The 25377-nt window shown below is 42.1% G+C and overlaps 1 protein-coding gene across 1 annotated transcript; it reads left to right on the top strand.

Moving 5' to 3' along the window:
* Positions 1-9318: 9318 nt before the first annotated feature.
* ache (acetylcholinesterase (Yt blood group)) lies at positions 9319-24699 on the top strand. Its single transcript, XM_029526790.1, has 9 exons — positions 9319-9463; positions 17729-18252; positions 18638-18861; positions 18949-19209; positions 19671-19893; positions 19998-20237; positions 20599-20791; positions 21566-21744; positions 22359-24699. The coding sequence occupies exons 2-9, from the start codon at positions 17820-17822 to the stop codon at positions 22478-22480; spliced, it is 1875 nt and encodes a 624-aa protein (XP_029382650.1). The 5' UTR covers positions 9319-9463; positions 17729-17819; the 3' UTR covers positions 22481-24699.
* The last annotated feature ends 678 nt before the right edge of the window (positions 24700-25377 follow it).

Below are 25377 nucleotides of genomic sequence, written 5' to 3'. Positions count from 1 at the left end.
TCACATGCTTTCTCACAGTATTTGCTAATAGTGATAGCTGTCCAACACCATTAGAGATTAGCTTGATTAGCTATCCAGTCAGCTAGTTTAGCTAGCTAGCTACTGGAGATGTGACACGGCCTCGAGTACTGCATCCTGCTGCTCCTAATGTCATACTTCAAAGAGCTGAAGGAGAGTTTGATTCTTTAAGTTGACGTATTATTAAAATATTTAAAATGCAAATTGAGTGATTACATTAGATGTTATTCATTACCTTGATACCTGATTTACCTCTCACCAATGAATGATATTTATCCTTTAACTGGTGAGAATGATATTTATCCTTTAACATTAAATCTACGCTATTGTGTGTTACTATGTTACAGCCATGTGCCACTGCCGTGGATGTTAATACTGCAGAACTCCTCAGCACCCCCACTTGATCATTCAAGGTAATTGCCAAGAAATGGCAATACAAGATGCAAGTAAAAAATTTAAATTGGAATAAAGTGGCTGCGCACGTTGATACAGCCCCTCATAGAAGAAAATCAATTAACGATGCCCAGACCACTTTGCCTAACGCAAACCTAACCTGAGGCACCCTGGCTATGAATGGCTAAAAATAATTTTATGGTGAGAGGAAGATCCAACAAGTTTGGATTATAAGTCTATTTCGGATGTGATATGGAAAAAGGCACAGGTGAACACCTTGATAAATGCTGCCTGCAATACATAAGTCTATTTAAAACTGGAACTATCTTTGCTTATTAATAGCTGCTTCTTGGCCATCAATCCCGACAGACGCTCAAAGTCCAAGAAGAGGACAACAACGAAGCCTCGTGTATGCACTCTTCTGAGGAAATTAATTGATTTTGAGTGGACATCAAAGTGGGCAGGTTCAGTTTTCTTTTTTTTTTACTTTTTTTTTTAAAAGACTACTTTGCACTACTAAATTTGCGTTTGGATTTTACAATGTTTGAGACTGAGAGCAGCGCCTGGCCCCTTCACGACATCCCTTTATTGCTCTCTCCCTTCCTCTCTTACTGTTATTATGACACAGCTGAGTAGTTTGCAAGTTTCTGCACAATTTTTTTGCATTTTAAGTTGTTTTTGAATTTTTTATGAGTAGGAAGTTGGATTCTAAAATTTCTTACAAATTTTATTTGTAAATAAATATGCCATTGGGCTAACATTGACTTATACTCCATGTTGTGTGTTGGTGTGGGAAGTGGGGGGGTTGATTTTAATTGTACAATGATAGTAAATTCACAGTAAAAGGAAAATCTGCATTACTTTCACAGTACACACTGTAAACTGCTGCTGTAAACTGCTGAAAGAGGCTGCCACCATCAAGTATCACCTCAAGTAAGCAACACAAATGCACCCAACCATGCATGATGTAAAGGACAACATAACTTTAATTGACTGCACAACATCGAGGAATAAATTCAGCTATAGAAGATGTTTATCTGAAGATGCTGCAGCTAAATTTGAAGAACCAATTACACAACCATCTGGATGGAGATTGTTTACTTGAAGAGTTTAAGTCAGGATTTAGAGCCCATCACAGCGCTGGTTAAAGTCTCCAATGATATTCTAAAGGTTTCAGACAATGGATCAGCCTCCATACTTCTCTTCTTAGATCTTAGTGCTGCATTCAACCCCATAGATCATAACATTTTACTTCAGGGACTGGAACATGAAATTGGCATTAAAGGAACTGCACTAAGGTTGTTCCAATCCTGTTTATCAGATAGACATCAGCTTGTTCATGTTAACAATAGCTCCTCCTCATGCACTAGCGAGTTATAAGCACCGTCAGTCCGGATGGCATTACTTTGCCTTCCAGGTGGGATGAAAGTCTGTGACAGGGACTGGTTGAAGATGCTGGTGAAAACTCCAGCCAGTTGGTTGGCACATTCTCTGAGTACTTACCAGGTGCGCCATTGAGGTCACCGTCCTGGGATTCACCAACTTCAGCACATGTTTCACTTCAAGCTCCTGAAGTCTTAGTGTGCTGGTGCTGGAGGGTGGTGGGTGAGGAGTGGCTGCTGGTCTGTCTGCCTCAAAGCGGGCAAAGAAGCAGTTCAGCTCGTCCAGGCATCAGTCCTGGCGTTGTCCAGGTTGCTGCTTCTGTAATTCCCTGCCACATCATTCTGGGATCATTCACAGCAAAGTGGTCCTCTATCTTTTTCTTGTAGGCCACCTTTGCCTGTCTGATGCCTCTTTTCAGGTCAGACCTGGCTACGCTGTACAAGACCCTGTCCCCTGACTTAAAGGCAGTGTTGCGGCTTTTTAACAGGGACTGGACTTCGCTATTCATCCAGGGTTTCTGGTTTGGAAAAACCCTGACCCTTTTGTTGACAGTGACAGTTCGGTGACAGTGACACAGTTCTTGATGTAAGAGAGTACGGTGTCGGTGTACTCCCGCAGGTTGTGGCTGGAGAGTAAGTCCCATATAGGTAAGGGACAGGCAGAGATGGTCAGATTCAGTAAGGAGGGGGAGGGGAATGACTCTGTATGCATGTTTTATGTTGGAATAAACATGGTCTAAAGTATTCTCTCTTCCGGTGGCACACTCCACATATTTAACAAACATTTGGAGCACAGTCCCTGGCAACAATACAGACACCATCTGGGTGGGCCAGCTGCTGTTTGTTTACACTGGCGAATAGGAGGTTAAGGGCCGTGATAACGTTATTATCGGGTGGGATGTAAACAGCAAACACAATGACTACAGTGAACCTTCTTCGGAGATAAAAAGGTCTGCACGATACTGCCATAACGTCTAAATCAGGAGAACAGTGGGAGTCAATGATCCTGCTGTTACAGCACCACTCGCAGTTCACGTAAACACAGAGCCCCCCCCATTGCCGCTCTTACCCGAGTCTCTGGTGCTTTTCTGCCAATGTAGCGTGCGGCCTGCTAGCTCAATTGCGGCTTCAGGGATCAGCAGGTGAAGCCACGTCTCTGTGATGAAAATAACACTGCAGTTCCGCACAATGCTGATTGTAGCCATCTGTAGCTCCAATTAATCCATTTTATGGGTGATGGATCAGGTGTTGGAGGTAATGAGGTTGTTTATGTAGCCTAGCGTCTGAGCCTGACCAGCATCCTCGCTTCTGCTTCTGGTCTCTACACCGCCTTCTCTGCTTGTTGGGCAGAGCTGGTGATCCACAGAGACCCTGACGATTTCACTATGTCCTCCAGGATGTTGTATCTATGGTGGAAATCACCAGTAATCGACAAATTGTGCCTCAGGCCGAGGTCAATGAGGTTCTGGTACCTGTATCTACGGTTGGCTTTACAAAGCTCAAAGAAAATACATGAGAAAAGTAAAAGAAACAAGCACCAGATTGGAGAGCTAATAGCCACTGCACCCGTGCGCGCTGCCATCTTGCCGCCATCTCAAGGTCAGTTGCCTCCTAGAACCACTTTTGATAGGTACCAACCACTGCAAACTGGGAACACCCCACAAGAGCTGCAGTTTTGGAGATGCTCTGACCCAGTCATGTAGCCATCACAATTTGGCCTATGTCAAACTCACTCAAATTCTTACTCTTGCCCATTTTTCACATCAACTTTGAGGACAAAATTTGCACTTAGTGCTTAACATATCCCATCCACGAAGGGGTGCACAGACAAAGAGATAATCGGTTTTATTCACAGTCCGTGGTCATAATGTTATGCCAGATTGTTGTAAAAGATGACTGTGGTCAATGGACGACACTCAACAACCTAACTTAGTTTACAGTTTGTTTGAAGAGTGATGTTTTCAGTTTTGTTACTTTTAAATATAAAAATATGGTTAATATAGTCAATAGCATGCTCCCTAATAAAGTACAATATGCATGATAAGCATGTTTGGAGCAGCTGAGGGTGTTGTGACACTGACATTAATTCTGTTTCATCCCTACAAAGGCATCTACTTTTCGAATGGAATGATGTTGGGGCCCTCTTGAGTTCTAGCTCACAACAACAATTATTTACAAGGGTATTACAGGTAATTATTCTCCACGGTTAAACACTGCCAGCTGGTTCAGCTGGTTCAGGCTCTAATCTAGGTATCTTCCTGATACTTAGATATGACAGCATGAGAGATTGTGTATATGTGTGTGTGTGGGTGTGTGGTTGGCTTAAAGTATCCTGAGAAAGGAAGAAAGGTGGGACAGTTCAGATTCAATGCACTTATGTTGATTAAAATCTCTGGACTGCAGTGTCTCCTCCCACTGTGCCTTCCATCTCATCGCTTCTTTCCTATACCATTCCTCTTCCTCCTTTTCAGAAAATGCTGCAATACAGTAACTGTATCAGGAAAGCTGTTACTCTGAGCACTCACAAGTAAGAAAAATTTATGAAGGTCTGTTGTAAAGTGTATTCAAATGGTCTCAATTATTAGCCAAACTGCCACAGCCCTTCCCCAGCCTCTCTGAGTCTGCTTTCCTTGTGTCTCCTTTCTTCTGTTTTAAGTGAGTGTGGTTCTTTAAATTATAAATTATAAAATAAATAGTTGAAGAAAAAAAAACTTTATTTAAAAATAAAAAACATTGCCGTGACCTCGCCTGTCCTCTTAGGGCCCAAAATAATGAACACCTACACTACCTACACTTACGATGGTTTGTGTGTCCCAAGGTAAATCATTTTAGTCTGTGAGATTTTGCTTGGATTTCCTCAATTGATACATCTGGGCCTGTATATATGTATGTATGTATGTATGTACTCATATACATAAAATTATTTAAAGAGACCCAACAGATTGCCTGACAGTGGCAAGGAAAAACTTCCTTTAAGAGGTAGAAACCTCAGGCAGAAGCAGGCTCAGGGGACACACACACACAGGGTTGGCGAAGTTGGGTAGAGTAGGGAGAGATGAGAGCAGGAGGAGGGGATATTCAATACAGGTGTAGGCAGGAACATGATGCTGCATGAAGTTCATAGCAATTATGCTGGATGGAGTTCATGAAGACTTGGGAGCAGCAGTCATTACCAGAACATGGGGTAGTGATAGAGTCACCTTCAGGATGAGGACAGGGAGAGAGAGGAGAGGAATTGGGAGAGACGGAGACTTTGGGAAACATGGTTAGTAAATGCAGTACACAGATGCATGGTTATTAATATGTCAGCACATGGAAGGGAGAGGGAGAGAGAGAGAGAGAGGTGCTCAGTCCTTCCCCCAACAGTCTAGGCCTATATCAGCATATTTAAAGCATTCTGAATCAACTGAAGTCCTTTCAGAGATTTGTTTGGACATCCATATAGTAATGAGTTATAGTAGTCCAGCCGAGAAGTTACAAATGCATAGACTAGTTTTTCTACATCCTCTTGAGAGTGGATGTTAAATGTTTCAGATCAGACAAACTTAAATACCAAGGTAACACAAAAAAACACAAAATACAGTTTTTAAATGAAGGCTTTTAGGTCTAGGTAGGTTGTAGGTATGGATTTTTTTCACATTAATAATAAAAACCTTTAAAAAAAAGAACGGAATTTCAGGTGTTGTCTTTCTCCACAGCCATTAACTCTATCTCTATGCTCTATCACTCCTTGGTGGGACTGTGCTAGGCTCCTATTACAACACTTTGATTCTGGCAGTGTCACACAACAGCGTCACGGCTACCAACAGAAACAAGCTCCAGCAGGTATTCTCATTAAAAAGAAAAAAAGTACTGGTGAGTCCTTGAATGCAGCACGATGAGCCATCCACTGCGGCTGCTGCTCTGCTCCACCAAGGTGTGGTGAAGGGGGTGGTTGGCATTGTCCATGATGTCAACAACCATGATCTCCAGTGAGTGCAGACACCTCCCCAGAACTGAAACCAACTTTCTTGATCATAGCCTTTAGGTGTCCCTCTCTGTCTGCCACCCCAGCATAAAAGATGGTACTCACCACCACTGACTGCTAAAACATGAGCAGCATCTCCCCACATAGAAGGACCTGAGCCTCCTCAAGAAAAAGAGCCTGCTCTGGCCCTTCCTGTAAAGCACATCCGTGTTTACAGACCAGTCAAGTTTACTATCCAGGTGCACACCCAAGTACTTGTAGGACTGTACCACCTCGATGTCCTTGCCCCTGATGTTGACAGGCTGCAGAGATGCCTTAGACCTTCGATAATTGACAACCATCTCTTTTTTGGTGTTCAGGAGAAGGCCATTCCTCTCACACAAACTGATGAAGGCTCCTGCAATGTCCCTGTACTCTGCCTCATGTCCCTTCATCCCCCATGCCACAATAGCCATATCATCAGAATATTTCTGCATGTGGCAGGCCCCGTTTTGAGCGCTGGCACAAGGCATGATGTCTTCCACAGGACCGGAACCCTCCCTGCCTGCAGGCTCAGGTTGAAGAGTTGCTGGAGAGGCTCAGCCAGTTGGTCCTTACAGACCTTCAGCAGCCTCAGACAAACATCATCTGGGCCAGCCGCCTTTCCTGGTTGCAGTCTCCTCAGTTCCATATTCACCTCATCTACAGAGAGGAGAGTTGCTGCTATGGTGTCGGGCTGCAGTAGTGGGGAGAGTAGGGGTGGGGGCTGGTGGTAAGGAAGAGCAAGCAGAGGCAGAGCAGAACCTGGCTGTGTCAAACCTGTTGTAGAAATGGCTGAACTCATTGGCCTTGTCCACATCACCTACCGGAGCCTGGTTTTTCTTTTGTTTGTACTTTAGCCGGTGATGTTACTTAATTGTTATTAAATTGCGTTTTTTTGTGACATTTACAGTTTATCATAAGTTCACAAGTTAATTTCCTTGAGCCATAGTTCATAGATCGATTTTTTTCTGGCTGGTCCTGCTTAATTATCCATTCAGTGGATTACTATAGTGGTACTTCAGATATGTTTATAATTACACCCAAGGGGGCATATATTAGTAGCTTTTCACAAGGTCTCATAGCTCACCTCTTTTTTATTGTTCCAAATAGTATGTAGTACTGGGATACAGTAATTTATGTTAAACAGTTAACATTCTCTGGAGCAGGTTATGTTGGAGATTGAGCCTGGGTGTAAAAGCCCCGCCCTCTGACCAATCAATTCTCTGAGAAAATGCCATCATCATTTGAGGATAACCCCATCTAGCTTGGGGTTTAGACCAGACATCAGTTTTCCTGGACCGCCAAAACCAGGGGAGTTTCTATATGAGAAATATAGATTCTGATCAGATGGACTGAGATTCAGATTTTAGAGCTGTATGTGTCCAGATAGATAAGAACCATGTGTTAACAGTCCCACTGTTTTGCATTATACTACTGTAGTTCAGGACTTGTATTCTTTGAGTGATGCAGAGATTTAAGGAAAAACACTACAGTGCCATTTGCATGTGCATGAGCTCTGACACATATAATGGAGTGGCTTGTTCTATTCTCACACTACTTACCATTGTTGGCCAAAGAGGGCTTATATGATATACAGTGGTGTGAAAAAGTGTTTGACCCCTTCCTGATTGCTTTTCTTTTTTTTTTTTTTTTTTTTTTACATGTTTGTCACACACACAATGTTTCAGATCAAACAAACAGATTAAACAAATGTAAATATTAGACAAAGATAACACAAGTAAACACAAAATGTAGGTTTGGGGTTTTTTTTAAGGTTTTTATTATTAACAGGGAAAAATTCAAACCTACATGGCCTGGTGTGAAAAAGTAATTGCCCCCAAGTTAAATATAAATTAACTGTGTTGTATCACATCTTTGGATAGCTGGGTTCAAATTCTCTAGCCACACCCACGCCTGATTACTGCCCCACCTGTTCTCAATCAAGAAATCACTTAAATAGGACCTGCCTGACAAAACGGAGTAGACCAAAACGTCATCAAAAGCCAGACAGTTTGCTGCAAGCCAGAAAAAATCAGGAACAAATGAAAAACAAAGTCATTGAGATCTATCAGGATAGAAAATGTTGTAAAGCCACTTCTAAAGCTTAGGGACTCCAGCGAACCACAGTGAGAGCCATTATCCAGTGGTTAACCAAAAAATTGACCAAAATTACCCCAAGAGCGCAGTAATGACTCATCCATGAGATCACAAAAGACCCCACAACAACATCCAAAGAACTGCAGGTCTCACTTCCCTCAGTAAATGTCAGTGTTCATGACTCCCCCATAAGAAAGAGACTGGGCAAAAATTACCTGTATTGAGTCCAAGATGAAAACCATTGTTGAGTAAAAAGAACATAAAGGTCTGTCTCAGTTTTACCAGAAAACATCTTGGTGAGCCCCAAGACTTTTAGGAAAATACTCTGTAGACTGATGAGACAAAAGTTTACCTTTTTGGATGGTATGTGTCCTGTTACATCTGGTGTAAAAGTAACAGCCTTAAAAAAAAGGAACATCATCCATCAATCTACCGCTTTTTCTGTTTCCAGGTCAGCCCTGCGACCTGGAGCCAATCCCAGGGGCAGGGTACACCCTGGACAGTTGCCATTCCATCACAGGGCCAGCACACAAAGACGAACCACTCATGCTCGCATTCACACCTATGGTCAATTTAGAGTCACCAGTTAACCTAGACATGCATGTCTTTGGATGGTGGGAGGAAACCCACACAGACACGGGGAGAACATGCAAATTACACACAGAAATGACATTCCACACAGAACTGAACCCACAACTTTCTTATTGTGGAATGACAGTGCTAACCACTACGCTGCCGTGCTGCCCAAGGAACATTGTACCAAAAGTAAAATATGCTGGTGGTAGTGTGATGGTCTGGGTCTGTTTTACTGCTTCAGGAACTGGAAGATTTGCTGTGGTAAATGGAACCATGTTCTCCTGTCACCCAAAAACTCCTGAAAGAGAATCTCTGGCCATCTGTTTGCCACCTCAAGCTGACAGGCACTTGGGTCCTGCAGCAGGAAAATGACTGAAAATACATCAGTATCACCACTGAATGGCTTAAGGAAAAGTGATGATTGACTCAGGTAGAGTAAAATTTGTTATTACTGGCTAATAAATAAATAAATACTTCCCCTGGCCTGGTGACTAGTTACTTTTACAATGCTGTAACCCAATTACAACCTCGTTTATTTCTGGTCTTAAAAGACATTTAGTGAGGTATTAATGTTTGTCCTTTATCTATAATTATATCTATCTCAGTCTGTCTGTCTGTCTGTCTCTAGTTGTGGCAGTATCTCCCACCTCTGTCTTGCTCGGTCCTTTTGTCCTGTAGTAGAAACATTTGTGTCACTGTGCAGTGGTTTCTCTTTTCTCTGAAATTTGGCACCATGAGTAAATTTTCATTCTGACAAGAACGTTACACCTGTTCTCGCGAGAGGAGTTGTGCTGTGCCATGTTTACAAGCAGTACTTATTGCAGCAGTCTCCCCCTACTGTCACTTCATGACTGTCGGCGGAGTGAATGTGCAGTGGACGCGTTGCCGGTTGAATGCAGATTTGACGTTTAGTCTCGGACAGCCGGCCGGGCGCCTCGTCTTTGGGAAAACGTTCACTGTCTCCTGCCAAGCCCCACCCTGGTGTCGTTGTTTGCCACAGCAAAGCTAGGTAAGGAGGGGATAAGTCCGGAGTGATCAGGTAGGACAGAAACACTGGCCAATTTTACTGTGTTTAACAAAGGCTCTGTGAATCTCTGCTCATTTTGTTCGCACAGGCGGCTGCAGATCTGTGAGCCTCGTGATGTAATCAACTCGTTTGCTGTTTATCTCGTGCTCGGCTGAAGTGATGCCTTTTAATCTTCCTTCGGTAGTCATGGTTACTGGTCATTTGTCTGGCCCCTCAGAACCGGTGCCAGGTCAGCTTGTCCGCTTGCTGTTCGTGCGGTTCTCAACCAGACCACATTCCGTTTCACAAACTAACAATATAAGGTTCCTATCTATATTTACCATCCTGAATACCTCGCGTAGCATGTCAAGACATCACGTCACGTTCTGTAGGAACAGGCTGTGTTTTCGGCTAAATGTCGACGCTAAGGATGATTTTTTTTTTATGTAATTGTATTAAAACCTGAAACTACTCTGTTTAGTGTGCAAAGCTTCTAAGAAGAGTAATAGCCCGGGTAAGTGTGTTTTTATTAATACATAATAGGGCATTAAAATGCGAAAATTGAGAAATTCATAGCAGAACAGGAAGATGGATGAGAAGGAGGAGGCAGGAGAGAACAATTATGGAGCTGGAACAAATATTGTGTGATGATGCTGTTGTGCTGTTGCATTCCTCATGTCGCACACCTTTACTTTTGCTCTTTCTCTTTCTTGCTGTCATACAAACACACTACCTAAGGTGGGACTTGTGATAAATCTGAGGCCTTCCCAACACATCTGTCTACTCTGTGCTGTAATTGGCTTACTCAGCATCATCATCCCATAGCTTTATGAATAACATTGTATTTGATCTAGAAAGTGTCATTATTTGATTAAACTGAGAAATGTGTATGTGTGTGTGTGTGTGTGTGGGGGGGGGGGGGGGGGGGGGGGGCGGGGGGGTATGTTGTATAACCATGGCTGCTGTCAAGGAGTATGTGTGTGTGTGTGTGTGTTAACCACAGAGACTCTTCTTCATCTCTCCTTGCAACTGCAGCTCTCTGGAGTCTGAATTTAATACCTTCTTAAGTAATAACAGTAAATGCACTTTGGCAGCAGATGTGCACATTCTTCATCCTCAGAAGAAGGACTTTCAGAGTGTAATCACATTACATTAATCAAATTTCCTGTGTGTGTGCGTGTGAGTGATATTCATTCATTCATCTTCTACCACTTTTCTGTTTCCGGGTCACGGGGGGTGCTTTAGCCAATCCCATCATACATTTGGCAAGGGAGGATTATATCCTGGACAGGTCGCCAGTCCATTGCAGGGCCAACACGCAAAGACAGACAGTCGAACAGCCACTCATACTCAGAGCTACAGACAATTTAGAGTCACCTATCAACCTAAACATACACATCTTTGGACAGTGGGTGGAAACTGGAACACTTAAAGGAAATCCAAGCAGGCATGCAAACTTTGCACAGAAAGGCCTTAGGCTGAACCCACAACCCACAACCTTCTTACCATTATGTTGCTGTGCTGCCACCTGTGATAACTTTTATTTATATTTTTTTTAAACCTAACCCTTAGTAATAAAGCTGAATTTTTACATTTTACCTGTGTGTTGTGATTCAGTTCAAGCTGCATGAAAAATAAATCATCAACATTAGATATGTTTACATAGAAGTAATCGGATTAAAAGCCTGATCGGAGTAGAAATGCCTCATGTAAACACGCCAATTGGAAGATTCTGACCTGATCAAAGTTTCCTTCCGATCAAGATGGGTGGGTTTTGCCAATTGTTGATCCGATTGGCGTGCATGTTAACAATTATTCCAAAGTTTGGGTAGAAATGATCTTAATTGCGCATGTTTATTACGTTATTATCATAACGAATTTCCACTTGTACATGAGATGCATGTAAACACACGTCATGACCCTATCAATTTTGTTAGGGTCTATGTAAACAGTAAAGCTCTAATCCGAATTGTAATCACATTGAAGAAATTTTACACATGTAAATATAACTATTGTTGCATCTCCAAACAAGTTGTTTACCATACATACACATACACACACGCACACTTTACTGTGTTATTGAGTTACTATTATTATAACAGTTGTTCACTTAATTTCTGCATTAATAACTGTTCTTTGAACTAATGAACTCGTGGGTGGATTACTTCAGGATTCTATTTTTGGTGCACTCATAATGTCAAATTTAAATGTCCTAATTTAAATTTGCAATTTACTAAACCAGAATATTCACATTTAAAATAGCTTTAATCCAAATAAGAATTTAAAATTATCCAGATTTTTTTCTGCTTCTTCCTACTCCACCTTGCAGATTCATATTCTGTCCTAATTTATACATTTTTTTTTCTTTTATTAATTCATACATCTTCAAATCCTCTTATCCGTTTCCAGGTTGCAGGGTCACGAAAGCCAATCCTAGCTCACACTGGGCTGGGGGGGTACACCCTGGAGAGGTCGCCAGTCAGACAGAGACAAACAACCACTCACACTTACAAAACAATTTAGTCACCAATTCACCACACATGCATGTCTTTGGATGACGTACCTGGCAAACTCCACACAGAATGGCCCCAGGCCTGGAACCGAACCCACAGCCTTCTTACTGTGGGGCAACAGCGCGAGCGACTATGCCAAAAACTTTTAAAAAGTAGTCATTCATTCCTGAGCCACAGGAAATAAAGATGTGTGGAAATTTAATTAGCTTTCCACCTCATGAGAAGTCCACCGAAACATCCATCCATTATTTACACTGCTTATCCTTGCAATTTCAGAGAAAGGTGACAGTAAAATAGAGAACAGAGTAGGTCAGATCTACCCCTCCTCCTTAGTTCCCCCTTCCTCTCCAAAAATGTTTAAAACAACTAACTAAACAAATCAAAACTTTAGTTCACAAACGAGTGGTGACATCCCAGGGAGTTAACACCTTTGCCCTTTCTGAATGAAGTCCCTGGGGATCATGAAGAAAGCTCTGGGGTTTAGGGCCTTGCCTCATGATGTCACATATGGCTGTTGCTGTGGTAACGGAAGGGGTTTAGAGTTGTATGAACTACCTGTCTCTGTATGAATATAGTCAAGTTTCTGGGATGCAGTAACCCTCTTCTACAGAAATTTGGGCAGACTGGACTAGACTCCCTCCTCTTTCTTCTCTACTCTTAGGCCTAATTCACTCCAACTGACCCACCTGAGAGATCAACACTCCTATCTGTGTAATGGTGTGTGTTTCACAGAGGCATGTATACAGGATATGAGACCCCTTAGATTCCTCAGGAGGGCCGTGAGCATGCAAGTGTCATGGCTCTGTGATTCCACTTTACTCATGATTAGCAAGAGTAAATGGGCTGATCTCCATCAGACTCTGTAATCTGGCACAATTTCTCTTTACATTCTCTTCCCAACCTCCTTGTTTCTCCGTATCTTCTGTCTGTCCTGTCCTGGATAAATTCTTGATGTATGTCTCAATGGTTCTCCACGTTAATGTACTACAGCACTCTGAAAAACCCAGAATCAAATCTGTGTTTATTGTCTGTTATCTATCCTGAGCTTCAGACACATGGTCTCATGTCAGACACCATTTAAAGCCTTGTTTTGTTTGCTCTCATATTCCAGTCTATTCTAGTCTGTCCCACTTTATGCCCTAGTCACTACCTTCACTACCTTTGAATCCTCCTCATGGTGTTTTCACATGTTAAAAAGGCTAGGTGTGTGTTTATGTCATTTAAGTGTATTTTGTGAAACATTAGATGACTAAAGTGCAAAACGAAAAAGTCCCAGTGGGCCCACTGCTGTAAGTCTGTCAGAGCAGATATGTTACACTGATCCTGGGCACTGTATGTGATACACTTAATTAGACTGTGTGCATGTGTTGCATGTTAATAAATAACAGGTATCTGCGACTATGATAATGGACTACTAAATGTTTCAGAACAGAGGTTTGATTAGAGGGTTTGTCCAGTTAAAAGTGTGGAACTCAAAGATGTTAAAAGTCCATTGTTGTTAACCTGCTCAATCCACAAAGAAATGCTCTCAGCATATTTTCATAAACTGAGCTTTAAGACAAGCTATTAGGATTTATGGAACTTTGTGACATCACAACAAATGAGACCCTGCCCACAGCCACACCCCAAACCAAGCCCACCATCCAACAGGATTTTAGCGTCTCTGACTGCTTAATTTCTCTCTATTTTTTAGGATCATTCAGAAACCATTGATTTTTGGTTTTTTGTTGAACAGAGCTGCAGCGAGAAGCCAGAGAGAGATTTAATCGATACTGAGATGAGTTTTGCTTCTTGACCCCACAAATATATCTTCTTATGAATATCACACTTTAAATAAAACATTGGAGGAAATATGGAATTTTCAAATGTGTGTTCAGCCCTTGAACAAATCCTGACATGTCAGAAGATGATCAAGATCATGAACATTTTTTGTTAGCCTGCACATTAAGTGTCAGCTATTTTGAACCTTTCAAGTTTAAGTAATCAGTTTGCTGCATCATTACCATAGTCAGACATGATATTACTGGAGCCTTTAAAATCCAAAATCCTGTTCTGATTTGTGACCTTGACTGGCTTTAGACTTGTTGATGTGATTAATCATTTCTATATTCTATCTATTATATGACCCCATACACTTCCTCAGCAAAACCTTATCAGAGAGTCACCAGAGAGGCTTATGTCCATTCGAAAATAATTGATTGTTTACTTATGAACACCGAACTGTATATTCCATTCCATTCCATACATTTTACTTCTATATTACTCTATATTACACCAGCTCTGTGTCCAGTGTTTTATCAGAAGAGACAGATGACATGACCCCACCCCCAATGAAACCAATCCTCCTGTGAACTTCATACACAAATTCCTCAGTCTAATTTGAGAAGTGACACACTTTCTCCCAACCAGTCACATCTCCTCCTCTTAATGTCTCACTCTACACTTCTCTTGAAATATAAATTTCTATAATATAATTTTTGTGTCACTTTTATGAAACTGTGTGTCATTTTGTTCACAATCAAACATACAAGCACAGCTAACTTTATTTTAGGGCAGTTACAAATATCAGTCAAGTAGTGAGTTTGTGCAGCTTCTTGCTGTCATTACTGTGAACTGAGGTCTGTACACAGACAAAAATAGAAACTATACTGTTCACATCTGGAGACCCACACAATACACTGGTCCAATTATGTACTGGGCCTAATTATATAGGCCCAGTATTGCTTGACTTGACTAAAATTCAATTGTGACATTGGTAACACATGAGCCAGCAACTTACTGTTAGTAGCAGACACAGAGCCACATGTCTGTCTGCTGCAGGTACGAAGAAAGTGTTCAGTGGGTGTGTTTCAACTGAAAACTTAGAGACCTCCAGATATTGGAGACAGAATGAAGTCATGATGAAGATTTGTAGCTTGTACCATTGTGAGGATTTTGTACCATCAATCTTGTTTCTGCTCAACCTGCAGTGGTGTCCTATTGTCTAACCATAGAGTAGGAGTGCATGAGGTACCAAGCCCAGTCCAGCAGTGCTTGTCATCGCCCAACTGTAACCCTGGGGGATGCAGTGTGCCATGTGGCTGTGGTGGCTCTCTCTCTCAAGCACGTGCCAGAGCAGGGCAGGAGGGTCCCATACCCTCCAACATTGCCAATCCACCACCCAGCCATCCACACCCGCCATCAACATCTCACCTGAACCCCATCTCCCATCCACCGGACGAGCTGGAGGCGCCCCACCAACTGAGCCACCGGGAGCCCAAGCAATGCCCCCACAGACGGACACCAGCAAAGTGCCTGAAGAGGGAAGGGCTGCAGGGGCAGGGGGTCGCAGTCCCAGACTTGTGCCCCTGATGCACACGGACCAAGGAGACCGCAGGAGTAGGAAACCTCTCAAGCACAGGGAGGAGCCCTTGACCCCCCACAGCAGGGAGAGAGGAAGTAGTGAGCCATCACACACCAGCCAGCATTGGACAGACAGAGGCTGTCCTCTGTCTGAGGCAGAGGCAGGGAGCTGCCATGGACCCATCACCACACAGTGGCAGGAGACAATGGCCAGGCACAAGGAGACAGAAGAGCCGTGGTACCCAACCAAACTGTCCGCCATAGGGTCCCAGGCTGCCGGCCCCATGTTCCACTCAACCACAGAGGACCAGGCTCCCCAAGCTATGCCATGACTAATGATAAGGAAAAATGTCCCTTTTTCTGTGCTTCTTAATCAGTCGTTTGGCCACCCACGTTCCTGCCCCTGGTTCAGTAAACTTACTTCCCCAGACTAGGTACAGCCCACACGTCTGCAGGGTTAAGATGTTCTGACCTTTGATCAGAATTACTCATTGCCTCACATTTGACCTTTTATCCTGCTTCAAAACTTCAACTTCATTACTAATACTTCACTTGCTACCTAATATATCCCTCCAAGTGACAGGTGTCACTGTAGCCAAGTAAAGAATGTTATACACTTCACCTGGTACTGATGATAATGTTATGGTTAATCAGGGCACTCACACAATGCAGTATATACAAGTTAAACAACATATACAAAATATATACAGTATATGAATTGCATGTGTGCAACTGTTTTTTGTAAACATGCAACAATGTGTGAAAACAGCTGTCTTCCACCTGTTAGGTTAGAGGTCACTGTTTATGTTTTGTAATGCAAGGTTGTCACAGTGACAGGATTATCTTAGTGTTAGTGTAAGGGATAAGTCTAAGCTGTTTGTGTGTGTATGTGAGAGAGAGTGAGTGTGTGTAGATACTATTTCTGAGTCCCTCAGTTGTACACAGAGAGTCTATTTTGGTGATGTCACCTCTCAGCCTCATGCAGGCAACACTCACACGAACAAAGAAAAAATGATGGTATCAGTATTGTCAATCTTTTTAATGGGTTGTGTTCTCCTTTGTTCCCATACACTTAATTTCTGAGACTTATTTTGTATGAGTAACACAGATCTCCAAAACATTTTGTGTCTATAAACATGACAGTAAACATGGCACAGTCTATTGAGCTATTGTTTTCTGATATTTTGCAGCTGGTTATCTTGATAGCTCAAATATTATCAACATTTAGGTTCTATTTAAGAGGATAAGGCTCTATCCAGACTCCTCAAGGCTGACGGTCTGACGTCTGACGTCTGACTTTTAATCTTTTAATCTTCTAAGTTTTTACATGTAATTAATGATGTAAATAGAATAATAATAGTGTTGCAGCTGCAGCCAATCCTCACAAGGACATGTTTGCAAATGGAAAAAACAGTTTCTGTAGTCAGAGGAAACAACTCAAATGATGTCATAGCACAGTTACCACAAATATATCACAGACAAGAGGATGTGGGGGATGGTCTGTTGTGGGAAATGTAGGTTCCAGTCCTTTCAGTATCCTGAATTGGAACTACAGTTCAAATAATACCTTTTGTTTATGTGCTTTTAAGAATGCTCAAATTTCTAAAATGTAACATTTGTCTTCAGGGTAGCTGTTCTGAGCCATGATAATTTAAGATGCTTAACACTAATTTACCAGATATAATACTGAATTATGAGTGTGTGTGTTTACCCCCATTTACCATCACATTTGGGCAGCAAAGCGGAATAGTGGTTAGCGCCATGTGCCACGGGTTTGGTTCTTCCCAGGCCTGTGGCTTTTCTGAGCAGAGTTTGCATGTTCTCCCCGTGCTTGCATGGCTTTCCTCTGGCTACTCCGGTTTCGTCCCACCATCCAAAGACATGCATGTATAGGTTATTTGGTGACTATAAGTTGTCCTTAAGTCTGAGTGTGAGTTTAGTTTTACATCTTTGTCTGTCTCTGTATGTTGTCCTTGCGGTGGACTGGCAACCTGTCCGGGATGTACCCTGCCCCTGCCCAATGTGAGCTGGGATTGGCTCCAGGATTCTTTGAACATATGACTATGACATGTTACTCCTACACTCCTACAAAATCCTTTCCTGTGACATTGTTTGTAAGAGTTTCTATCAACACATCAAGGTTGTAAAGGTAGAATGGTGGAGGTAATAAGTTTTCATTCCCATGGGGATTAACAAGATTTTGGTGATTAGAGGTAACTTGGGTTTGTGGCAGTTCAGAAGCAGAGTTAGTTTCATTTTTCAACCCTGAAGGTTAACAATTGTTCAAAATAATCTCTATCTTTTGTGAGAGCAAATTTCCTATTTCATCTGTTTTCCCACTCCCTTTACAGTCCATTGTTCATCACTCTGTATAATCACATCACTCTCTGTCTTCCTCTCTTTCTGTCTGTAGATCTGAGGGAAGCAGAGCAGAGCCAGCACTCCCTGACCAGAGAGGGAATCACCACCACTGCTCCAGCCATAACTTCCTCTTTGCCTCCATCATGCAGACCTCAGCTCTTCTTCTCCTCTCCCTATTTTTCATACTGTCACTCCTCTTCCCCACCTGCTCCACACAGAGTGATGCAGACCTTGTGGTCCAGACACGCACTGGTCGAGTCCGCGGTGTCCGCCTGCCGGTGCCAGACAGAAGTTATGTCACTGCTTTCCTGGGCATACCCTTCGCTGAGCCACCGGTGGGGAAGAGGCGTTTCCGCAATGCAGAGCCAAAGCGACCATGGACAGGGATTTACGATGCCAACTCCTACCCTAATGCCTGCTACCAGTTTGTAGACACATCATTCCCTGGCTTCCAGGGCAGTGAGATGTGGAATCCCAACAGGGAGATGAGTGAAGATTGCCTGTATCTCAATGTGTGGGTGCCCTCCACATCTAGACCACACAATATCACCGTTATGGTGTGGATTTATGGCGGAGGTACTTGGCCACAATTTCCAGATTCTTCTCAGACTCCAGGCTTGAGGTTGATAAAAAATAAACACAACTTTTTTAATTACAAGTAACACCTACATTCGATTACATTCAGATTGTATGTGTTTTTATGAAAGACCCAATCAGTTCACAACTACATTACATGACAGATTTGATAAAATTAATTAATGTTGAACTCAACAATGAGTGTATGAATCTGACACAGTTTAATCAGTTTCTTCTTTCAATGTCCATATAATTGAGTTTGAAAGACTAATTTGAAAACTATTGCTGAGTCATAATTACAGTGATGATAGTTGTTACACTACAATGTGTCTGTGTTTTGTAGACTTTGATGCACTTGTTTTTATTATGTTTTTAATCCCTGCAGGGTTCTACAGTGGCGCTTCCTCTCTGGATGTGTATGACGGTCGTTACCTCGCTCACAGTGAGACAGTCATTGTGGTTTCCATGAACTACCGAATTGGAGCCTTTGGCTTCCTTGCTCTTCATGGTTCCCCTGAGGCCCCTGGCAATGTAGGTCTCTTGGACCAGAGGATGGCTTTACAGTGGGTGCAAGACAACATCCATTTCTTTGGTGGAAACGCCAAACAGGTCAGTGAAGCACTACTTTATTGGCAGTATCTAAACACGGTTTCAAATGTGAGCTAATTCTACTTGCTCTTTCTACCTGTTCAACAGGTGACTATCTTTGGTGAAAGTGCTGGTGGTGCTTCAGTAGGATTCCACCTTTTGTCTCCAGACAGTCGGCCTACCTTTACCAGAGCTATCCTTCAGAGTGGGGTCCCCAACTGCCCCTGGGCTTCAGTCAGCCCTGCTGAGGCACGCAGACGGGCTACACTGCTAGGGAAGCTGGTTGGCTGTAATGGTGGTAATGACACTGAGCTGGTAGACTGTCTACGTGGCAAAACTCCACAGGAGCTCATTGACCAGGAATGGCAGGTAATACTGATTCAGCCAAGAGCTCAAATCTAATCAAATCAGATTTATTTATATAGCGCCAAATCATAACAAAACATCAAGGCACTTTATATATAGAGCAGGTCTAGACCAAACTCTTAACCCAAAGATAATATCAAATTGATCAGATGTAGAATGAACAGCTAAATAGAAAATCTCTTTAAAGAGGTTAGTTGGTACTGGGTCGAATAGACAGGTTGATGGTTTAGATGATGAAACTATAGAAGCTAGCTCTGAGAGATTCAGAGATGAGAAGAGATGAGCTGTTGGATATCAAATCAGGAAAACTACAGATAGCAGTATTACTCACATCGCTGTAGCTCCGTGCTTGGGAATCAAAATAGAATTTTTAGTCCATCTGAATGATAACATAATTTGTTTAAATGTCAGGTCTTTTTCAGTCACTCAAATCAGACCCACATTTGTCTTCCTACTCTGACCAGGTACTGCCATGGTCAGCCCTCTTCCGGTTCTCATTTGTACCTGTTGTTGATGGTGAGGTTCTACCTGACTCTCCTGAGGCCATGGTTAACTCAGGCAACTTCAAAGACACTCAGATCCTCCTTGGAGTCAACCAGGATGAGGGCTCCTACTTTCTGTTGTATGGAGCACCAGGCTTCAGCAAAGACAATGATAGCCTGATCTCCAGAGAGGACTTCCTGGAAGGTGAAGGGTTATTCTTTGTTCATAATCCTTGTGTGTTGAAGCAGATAGAAGATTTCTCCATTCAAAACTATGGGACAGTTTATCCTTTACTATTCACCTGCCAGGTGTCAAGCTCAGCGTCCCACATGCTAACGACATTGGTCTGGAGGCAGTAGTGTTGCAGTACACTGACTGGATGGACGAGAACAACGGTGTGAAGAACCGGGATGCCATGGATGACATTGTGGGTGACCACAACGTTATCTGCCCCCTGGCACACTTTGCCCGTGCCTATGCTCAGCATGCCACATTGAAGGCCAGCATAGGGGGAGCTGGGATAATGAACAGTGGAGGAAACTCACAAGGTGAAATTGTGTTAATGTTTTTTTAGAGGTTTTTCGGCCAAAAGGTTGACTTCGGAATTAGAAATACTTTATTAATCAACTTTAAGATGCACTGTAACATCGAGTTGTGGTCATTATTTGCTGTAGATCAGGAAGGAGAGACTTTGATCATTCTTTTTCTACCATGTCTAGATGGTGAAGGAAAAAACTAAGAGGATTTGGGATTGAAGTCCTCAAATAAATAATAAAAGCTCATCAACAATTTTAGCATTAGTGAGCTGCAAGTTTGCTTGGCAAGGTCATCAAATCAACATCTGAAAAGGGGGGTCACTTAAAATCATTTAGCAAAAATGCTGTAACTGCTGAAGCTCTCCTCCTCCAGGTGGGGTCTACCTGTACCTGTTCGACCACAGAGCCTCCAACCTGGCGTGGCCAGAGTGGATGGGTGTGATACATGGCTACGAAATCGAGTTTGTGTTTGGCCTGCCACTGGAGAAAAGACTCAATTATACCCAGGATGAGGAGAAACTCAGTCGACGTATGATGAGATACTGGGCCAACTTTGCGCGAACTGGGTGAGACAGAAATGACCCGATCTTTAATTTAAGCGTTATGTAACAGACAGGTTGGAGTCACTATGAATAAGTATCTTTGTCTGTTGGGCTGTTGATTCAGCTGCCTTTTATTTTGATAGTGTCTGGAATCAGATTTTATTCACTTTGATCCTTTTTTTTTTTATCTTTATTTTAATTGTTTTTCAGACAGAGGGAATAAGAGAGAAGGAAGAAGGTTGTTCTAGGGTTGTACATCAGTGCAATATTTTTCATCTACATAGGGTTAGGGTTAGTGATGTGATGGATTACGCTCTTTGGTATATGAGTTATCTGTATCCCAGTAATTTGTACATCATTCAGTATGTAGTCTCAAGGTCAGTTTTTCTATCTTATATATTTCACTAATTACTGCTGTCATGTCCTTCCTTTAATTGTGGATTTGCTTGTAGCCACTTCAGTGTGATAGTTTTGGCTTGACTGAAGCAAAGATTATTTTGTAAAAAAAAATTTGGCCTGATTCTTCAGTCCATTTGGCATTTTCCCCAGCTACAATGCCACAAAACAACAATTAATGACAATTTCAAAAATAGTGCTGGTATCTTTAGCCAGCTCCTGGCAAAATGGTTTAAATGGTGGACAGGGCATTTTCATTCATGAAAATGAGCTACCATGCATGTGCCATAGTTCCTCCAAAATTCATGCAGTTCCTGAGAAGGTTACCTTTTAAATATCAATTCAACAGCAAACACACTTTTACCTTTATATTTAATTTTGTCCTTTTTTGTTTGCTGTCAGAAATCCCAATGTGAACCATGACGGGCAAGTGGAGAACAGGAGGCGATGGCCTCTGTTCACCATCAGTGAGCAGAAACATGTTGGGCTTAACACTGAAGCTCTGAAGATCCACAAAGGTCTTAGGAATCAGATGTGTGCCTTCTGGAACCGCTTCTTACCACGTCTGCTCAACATCACTGGTAAACTTGTTATTGTATCATTCAAATAGGCTACACTCTCTAATATGTGTAACTTTGAGAAACGATAGAGACCAAGCTGACCAAAACAGGCTGTCAAAATGTCTGCTGTTGACTGTTGTGGTCATCAGAAGACCTCCAGGTTTCAGCAATTCATATTGACCAGCCTTTGAGCAAGATGTGCTGGAGTTGCTCAGACTGTTGTGATCATCCAAAAACCTCCAGGTTTCAGAAGTTCATATCAATAAGCCTTTGAGCAAGATATGCTAACGATGCTAACAGGAGTATTTGTTTGCAACACCAGCAGTGGCAGAGCGGGTCACATTGAGATTCAATCCCACGCTTCAGAAATTTGTGGGTGGCTTTACAGAGACTGTGTCTATTTGTAGTTCAACCAATCAATAACCTCTGTTGTGGTTTCACTTCATTAACAAATAGATCAGAAAACTAAAGCTGAATTTTTAAGCATGCAAGTCCTCATCACTCTCAGAGCAGGTGTTTCATAAAAATAGCCCTCTAGCCAACTCTACCACTTAAAATAGAGATATCACCAGCATTGGACTGAATTTGAGTAAGTTCCTCTTACATCTCTGTGCTCTGTGGCTGTTTATTCTCAGACAACATTGATGAGGCAGAGCGTCAGTGGAAAGTAGAGTTTCACCGCTGGTCTTCCTACATGATGCATTGGAAGAGCCAGTTCGACCACTACAGCAAGCAGGAGCGCTGCACTGACCTTTGAGCACCTTGCAAGGAGCTGAAAATGACAGGGAGAAGGAAGGAATCCCTCCACAGCCCCTGAATCACATCTGTGTTTATCCACCTAAATTTTTGACTTTGAATGTTTGTTTGTCCGCTAACATACAGGCTTTTTATGTTATTTATATCATTTATAGTATTTATTTATTTGTGTTTTGTGAGTTTGTGTCTCACTGGAAACAAGGGCTGTGGAGGAACTGGTCTCAGTGTGGAGGAATAATAGAAACCATGTGTCATTACATGCATGTCTGTCTCTCTGCATGTCTACATTTTAGTGTGCATGTGTGTGTGTGCGTGCTCAAGTGTGTGTGCGTGAAAGCCCATAACACTGCACCACTGTTTACATGAATCTCTGTTAGATGCCTGGGGAGTGTTTTCTGGTCCCTTCTTCATGACCTCCAAACAAATTTAATGACCTCTGTCCCAACACCATGGTTTCTGGAATGACAGCAGTTGCTGTAGAGGGGACATCAGCTCACTAACTTGTATCTCATTAAGCACCTCTGAAGCCACCATGTTATCTGATCTTATGTCACATTGATGAGAACACATGAAGGAGATGACTATGTTAAACTGACTATATAAGTGTTAGAATATCAGGTATAAAGTTATGATATTAGTTAGATATAGGACAGAAGCAAATGTGTATCAAACAGGAGAATCAATTCATTGATCAGTCAGTTGATTATTTTGTCTCAAAGTAAAGCATGATGACCGCAGTTCTCACTTCTTTCTCTCATTAGAGTGATTACAATGAAACCATGCATCTCAGTAAGGAGACCTCTGGTGGCAAAAACTGTGCAGGCAGCAATACTGTGACCCCAAAACAATGCATGATAATTATGATATTTTATATGTTCTAATAGTGTTTGGACCTAAATGACCAGGTTCATTTTATTTAAAAAAGAAATAAATAAATAAATAAATAAAAATTACAATTAGTTTTCTCAGATCTAAACTCATGACCTCAGTGTGTTTGTGTTTGTGTGTGGGTGGGTATGTGTGCGCATGTCATTGCTTTTTCTCTCCTCCTCTGTTCTCCTCTTCCTCCTCCATCTTTTCCTCTCCTTCCATCACCACTTTATCATCTGGCCTCTCATCCTGCTTTCTGCTTCTCCTTCCTCCATCTTTTTAATCTTCCTCTTTGCCTGTCATCTTCACCTTATCTCCACCCACCCTCCTGTCTTTCCTCGTTTCTTTCATCCTTCATTTCCTCCTCTAATTCTTTCCATGCTTGTTTCTCCCCTTTTCCATTCCTCCTCTATTCTTCTCCTCTTCTCTTCATCATCTCTCTCTTTCCTTATACATCTCTCAGTGGTATCGCTCTTCCCCCTCCCTCTCACCCTGTCCTCCTGCTGTCTCGTTGGTCTAATGGAGATAGAGTAATTCACTCAGCAGCAAGATAATGCAACAGAACACTGGCTCAGCCTCCAGCCTGACAAGGGTGGGGTGAAAGGACAGCCAGAGGAATGTCATTATCATATATACGTGCATCAATATCCATCATCAGCTCGTCATACAAGATAATAACAATACAACACATCTATCTGTGTGTGTGTGTGTGTGTGTGTGTGTGTGTGTGTCCCACCTGACTCTCAGCTCTGTTCATTTGAGTTGGCTCTTATTTCTGACTGGCTGATGGCTGCAGCATGTGATTCTCCTGTCTATTGACCTGGTCTCGTAGTGTGGCTTTGAAAAGGATTAACTATAAATAAAGGATTGTACCTGACATTTAAAGTAGCAGTGAAGAATGCATGTATGAGTGACACCTCCTCTGGCTCCCCTTATTTGATGGAGACCCCGCTTTAGTCCTGCCTCCCTTCCTCGTCCACCTGTCAGATCTCTGTGCATGCCTTGCAATGGATCCTGTCCCAGTATATCCTGCCAACCGTGGACTGTTATTTCTGTAAGATTTGTACTTTTGAACCGACTATTCTCTCTTTAATGTTGGATGTTAGCAATAACCTAAATACATCAGTAAATAAATATATTTGATATTTAAATGCAACAGTGAACCTGATAGAGGTTGTGTTTTAAAGCAATATATTTATTCCCAGTACAAACTAATTGAGTGCCATAAACCTGTGTTCAGTTTGTTCCAGTCTCTGTCTGTGTTGAATGCTTCTGTAGCTGAACTGTCTCTGTGTGTCATGAATGCTGTCTTTGTTGAACTATAGCAACAGAAATAAAGAGCCTGCTGCTTCTGACAACCTCCTGCTTTCATTGAGTCATATGTCATTCAGGCCAGGATCCATACTGGTTCCAAATGTAGGAAATGTAGAACCAGACCCAGATCCGTTACAGCTTTTAATTAAAAGCTTTTAGCTTTTGTCATTTTATGAAAATCTAATAGGAGAAACTGATATTAAAGCATTCAAAGCAAACAGCTAATCTCTGTTCCTGCAACCTTTGAAGTAACATCTACAGACCACAGGGTCAGAGTAATTCTTTGTCATTATATTTGACTGATCTCAGCTATCATCTCAGCTTTTGAGGTCAGCAAATTTTTGACAGTAAAAAGTTGAGAAATGGGAAAAAAAGCCATGTTATTCAAACTTATCATAGCGTTAAATAATAAGCAATGTTTTATTTCTGTCTTGAATAATGGGCCAGTTTGACCACATCACTAAAATATTTGCTGCCACCTAGTGTCTGTAAAGAAACCCCTGGTTATGTCATAACCAATTATCATATTGCATCTTCAGCTATCTTTAACTTCACCTGCAGGTCACACAGGACCACACATCATGTGTGCTTTTCTTCTGTGCAACGGGAAACACAAAATTAGATGTGCAAGAAGGTGAATATATCTCTAATTCCATTACAATTTGGAGTGGTGATATTACTGCCTTTAACACGAGGTGGCATATTTTTAAAAGG

The sequence above is a fragment of the Echeneis naucrates genome, chromosome 18, assembly GCF_900963305.1.
Source record: "Echeneis naucrates chromosome 18, fEcheNa1.1, whole genome shotgun sequence".
Classification (NCBI taxonomy): domain Eukaryota; kingdom Metazoa; phylum Chordata; class Actinopteri; order Carangiformes; family Echeneidae; genus Echeneis; species Echeneis naucrates.
This window is presented reverse-complemented; position numbering and strand designations above follow the sequence as displayed.

Excerpts from the sequence above, each read along its gene's own strand:
- ache (XM_029526790.1), top strand. The coding sequence starts at position 17,820 with ATGCAGACCTCAGCTCTTCTTCTCCTCTCCCTATTTTTCATACTGTCA. Across the intron at positions 19,894-19,997 it reads CAGAGAGGACTTCCTGGAAG|GTGTCAAGCTCAGCGTCCCA; the intron begins GTGAAGGGTTAT and ends TTCACCTGCCAG. Across the intron at positions 20,792-21,565 it reads GCCAACTTTGCGCGAACTGG|AAATCCCAATGTGAACCATG; the intron begins GTGAGACAGAAA and ends GTTTGCTGTCAG.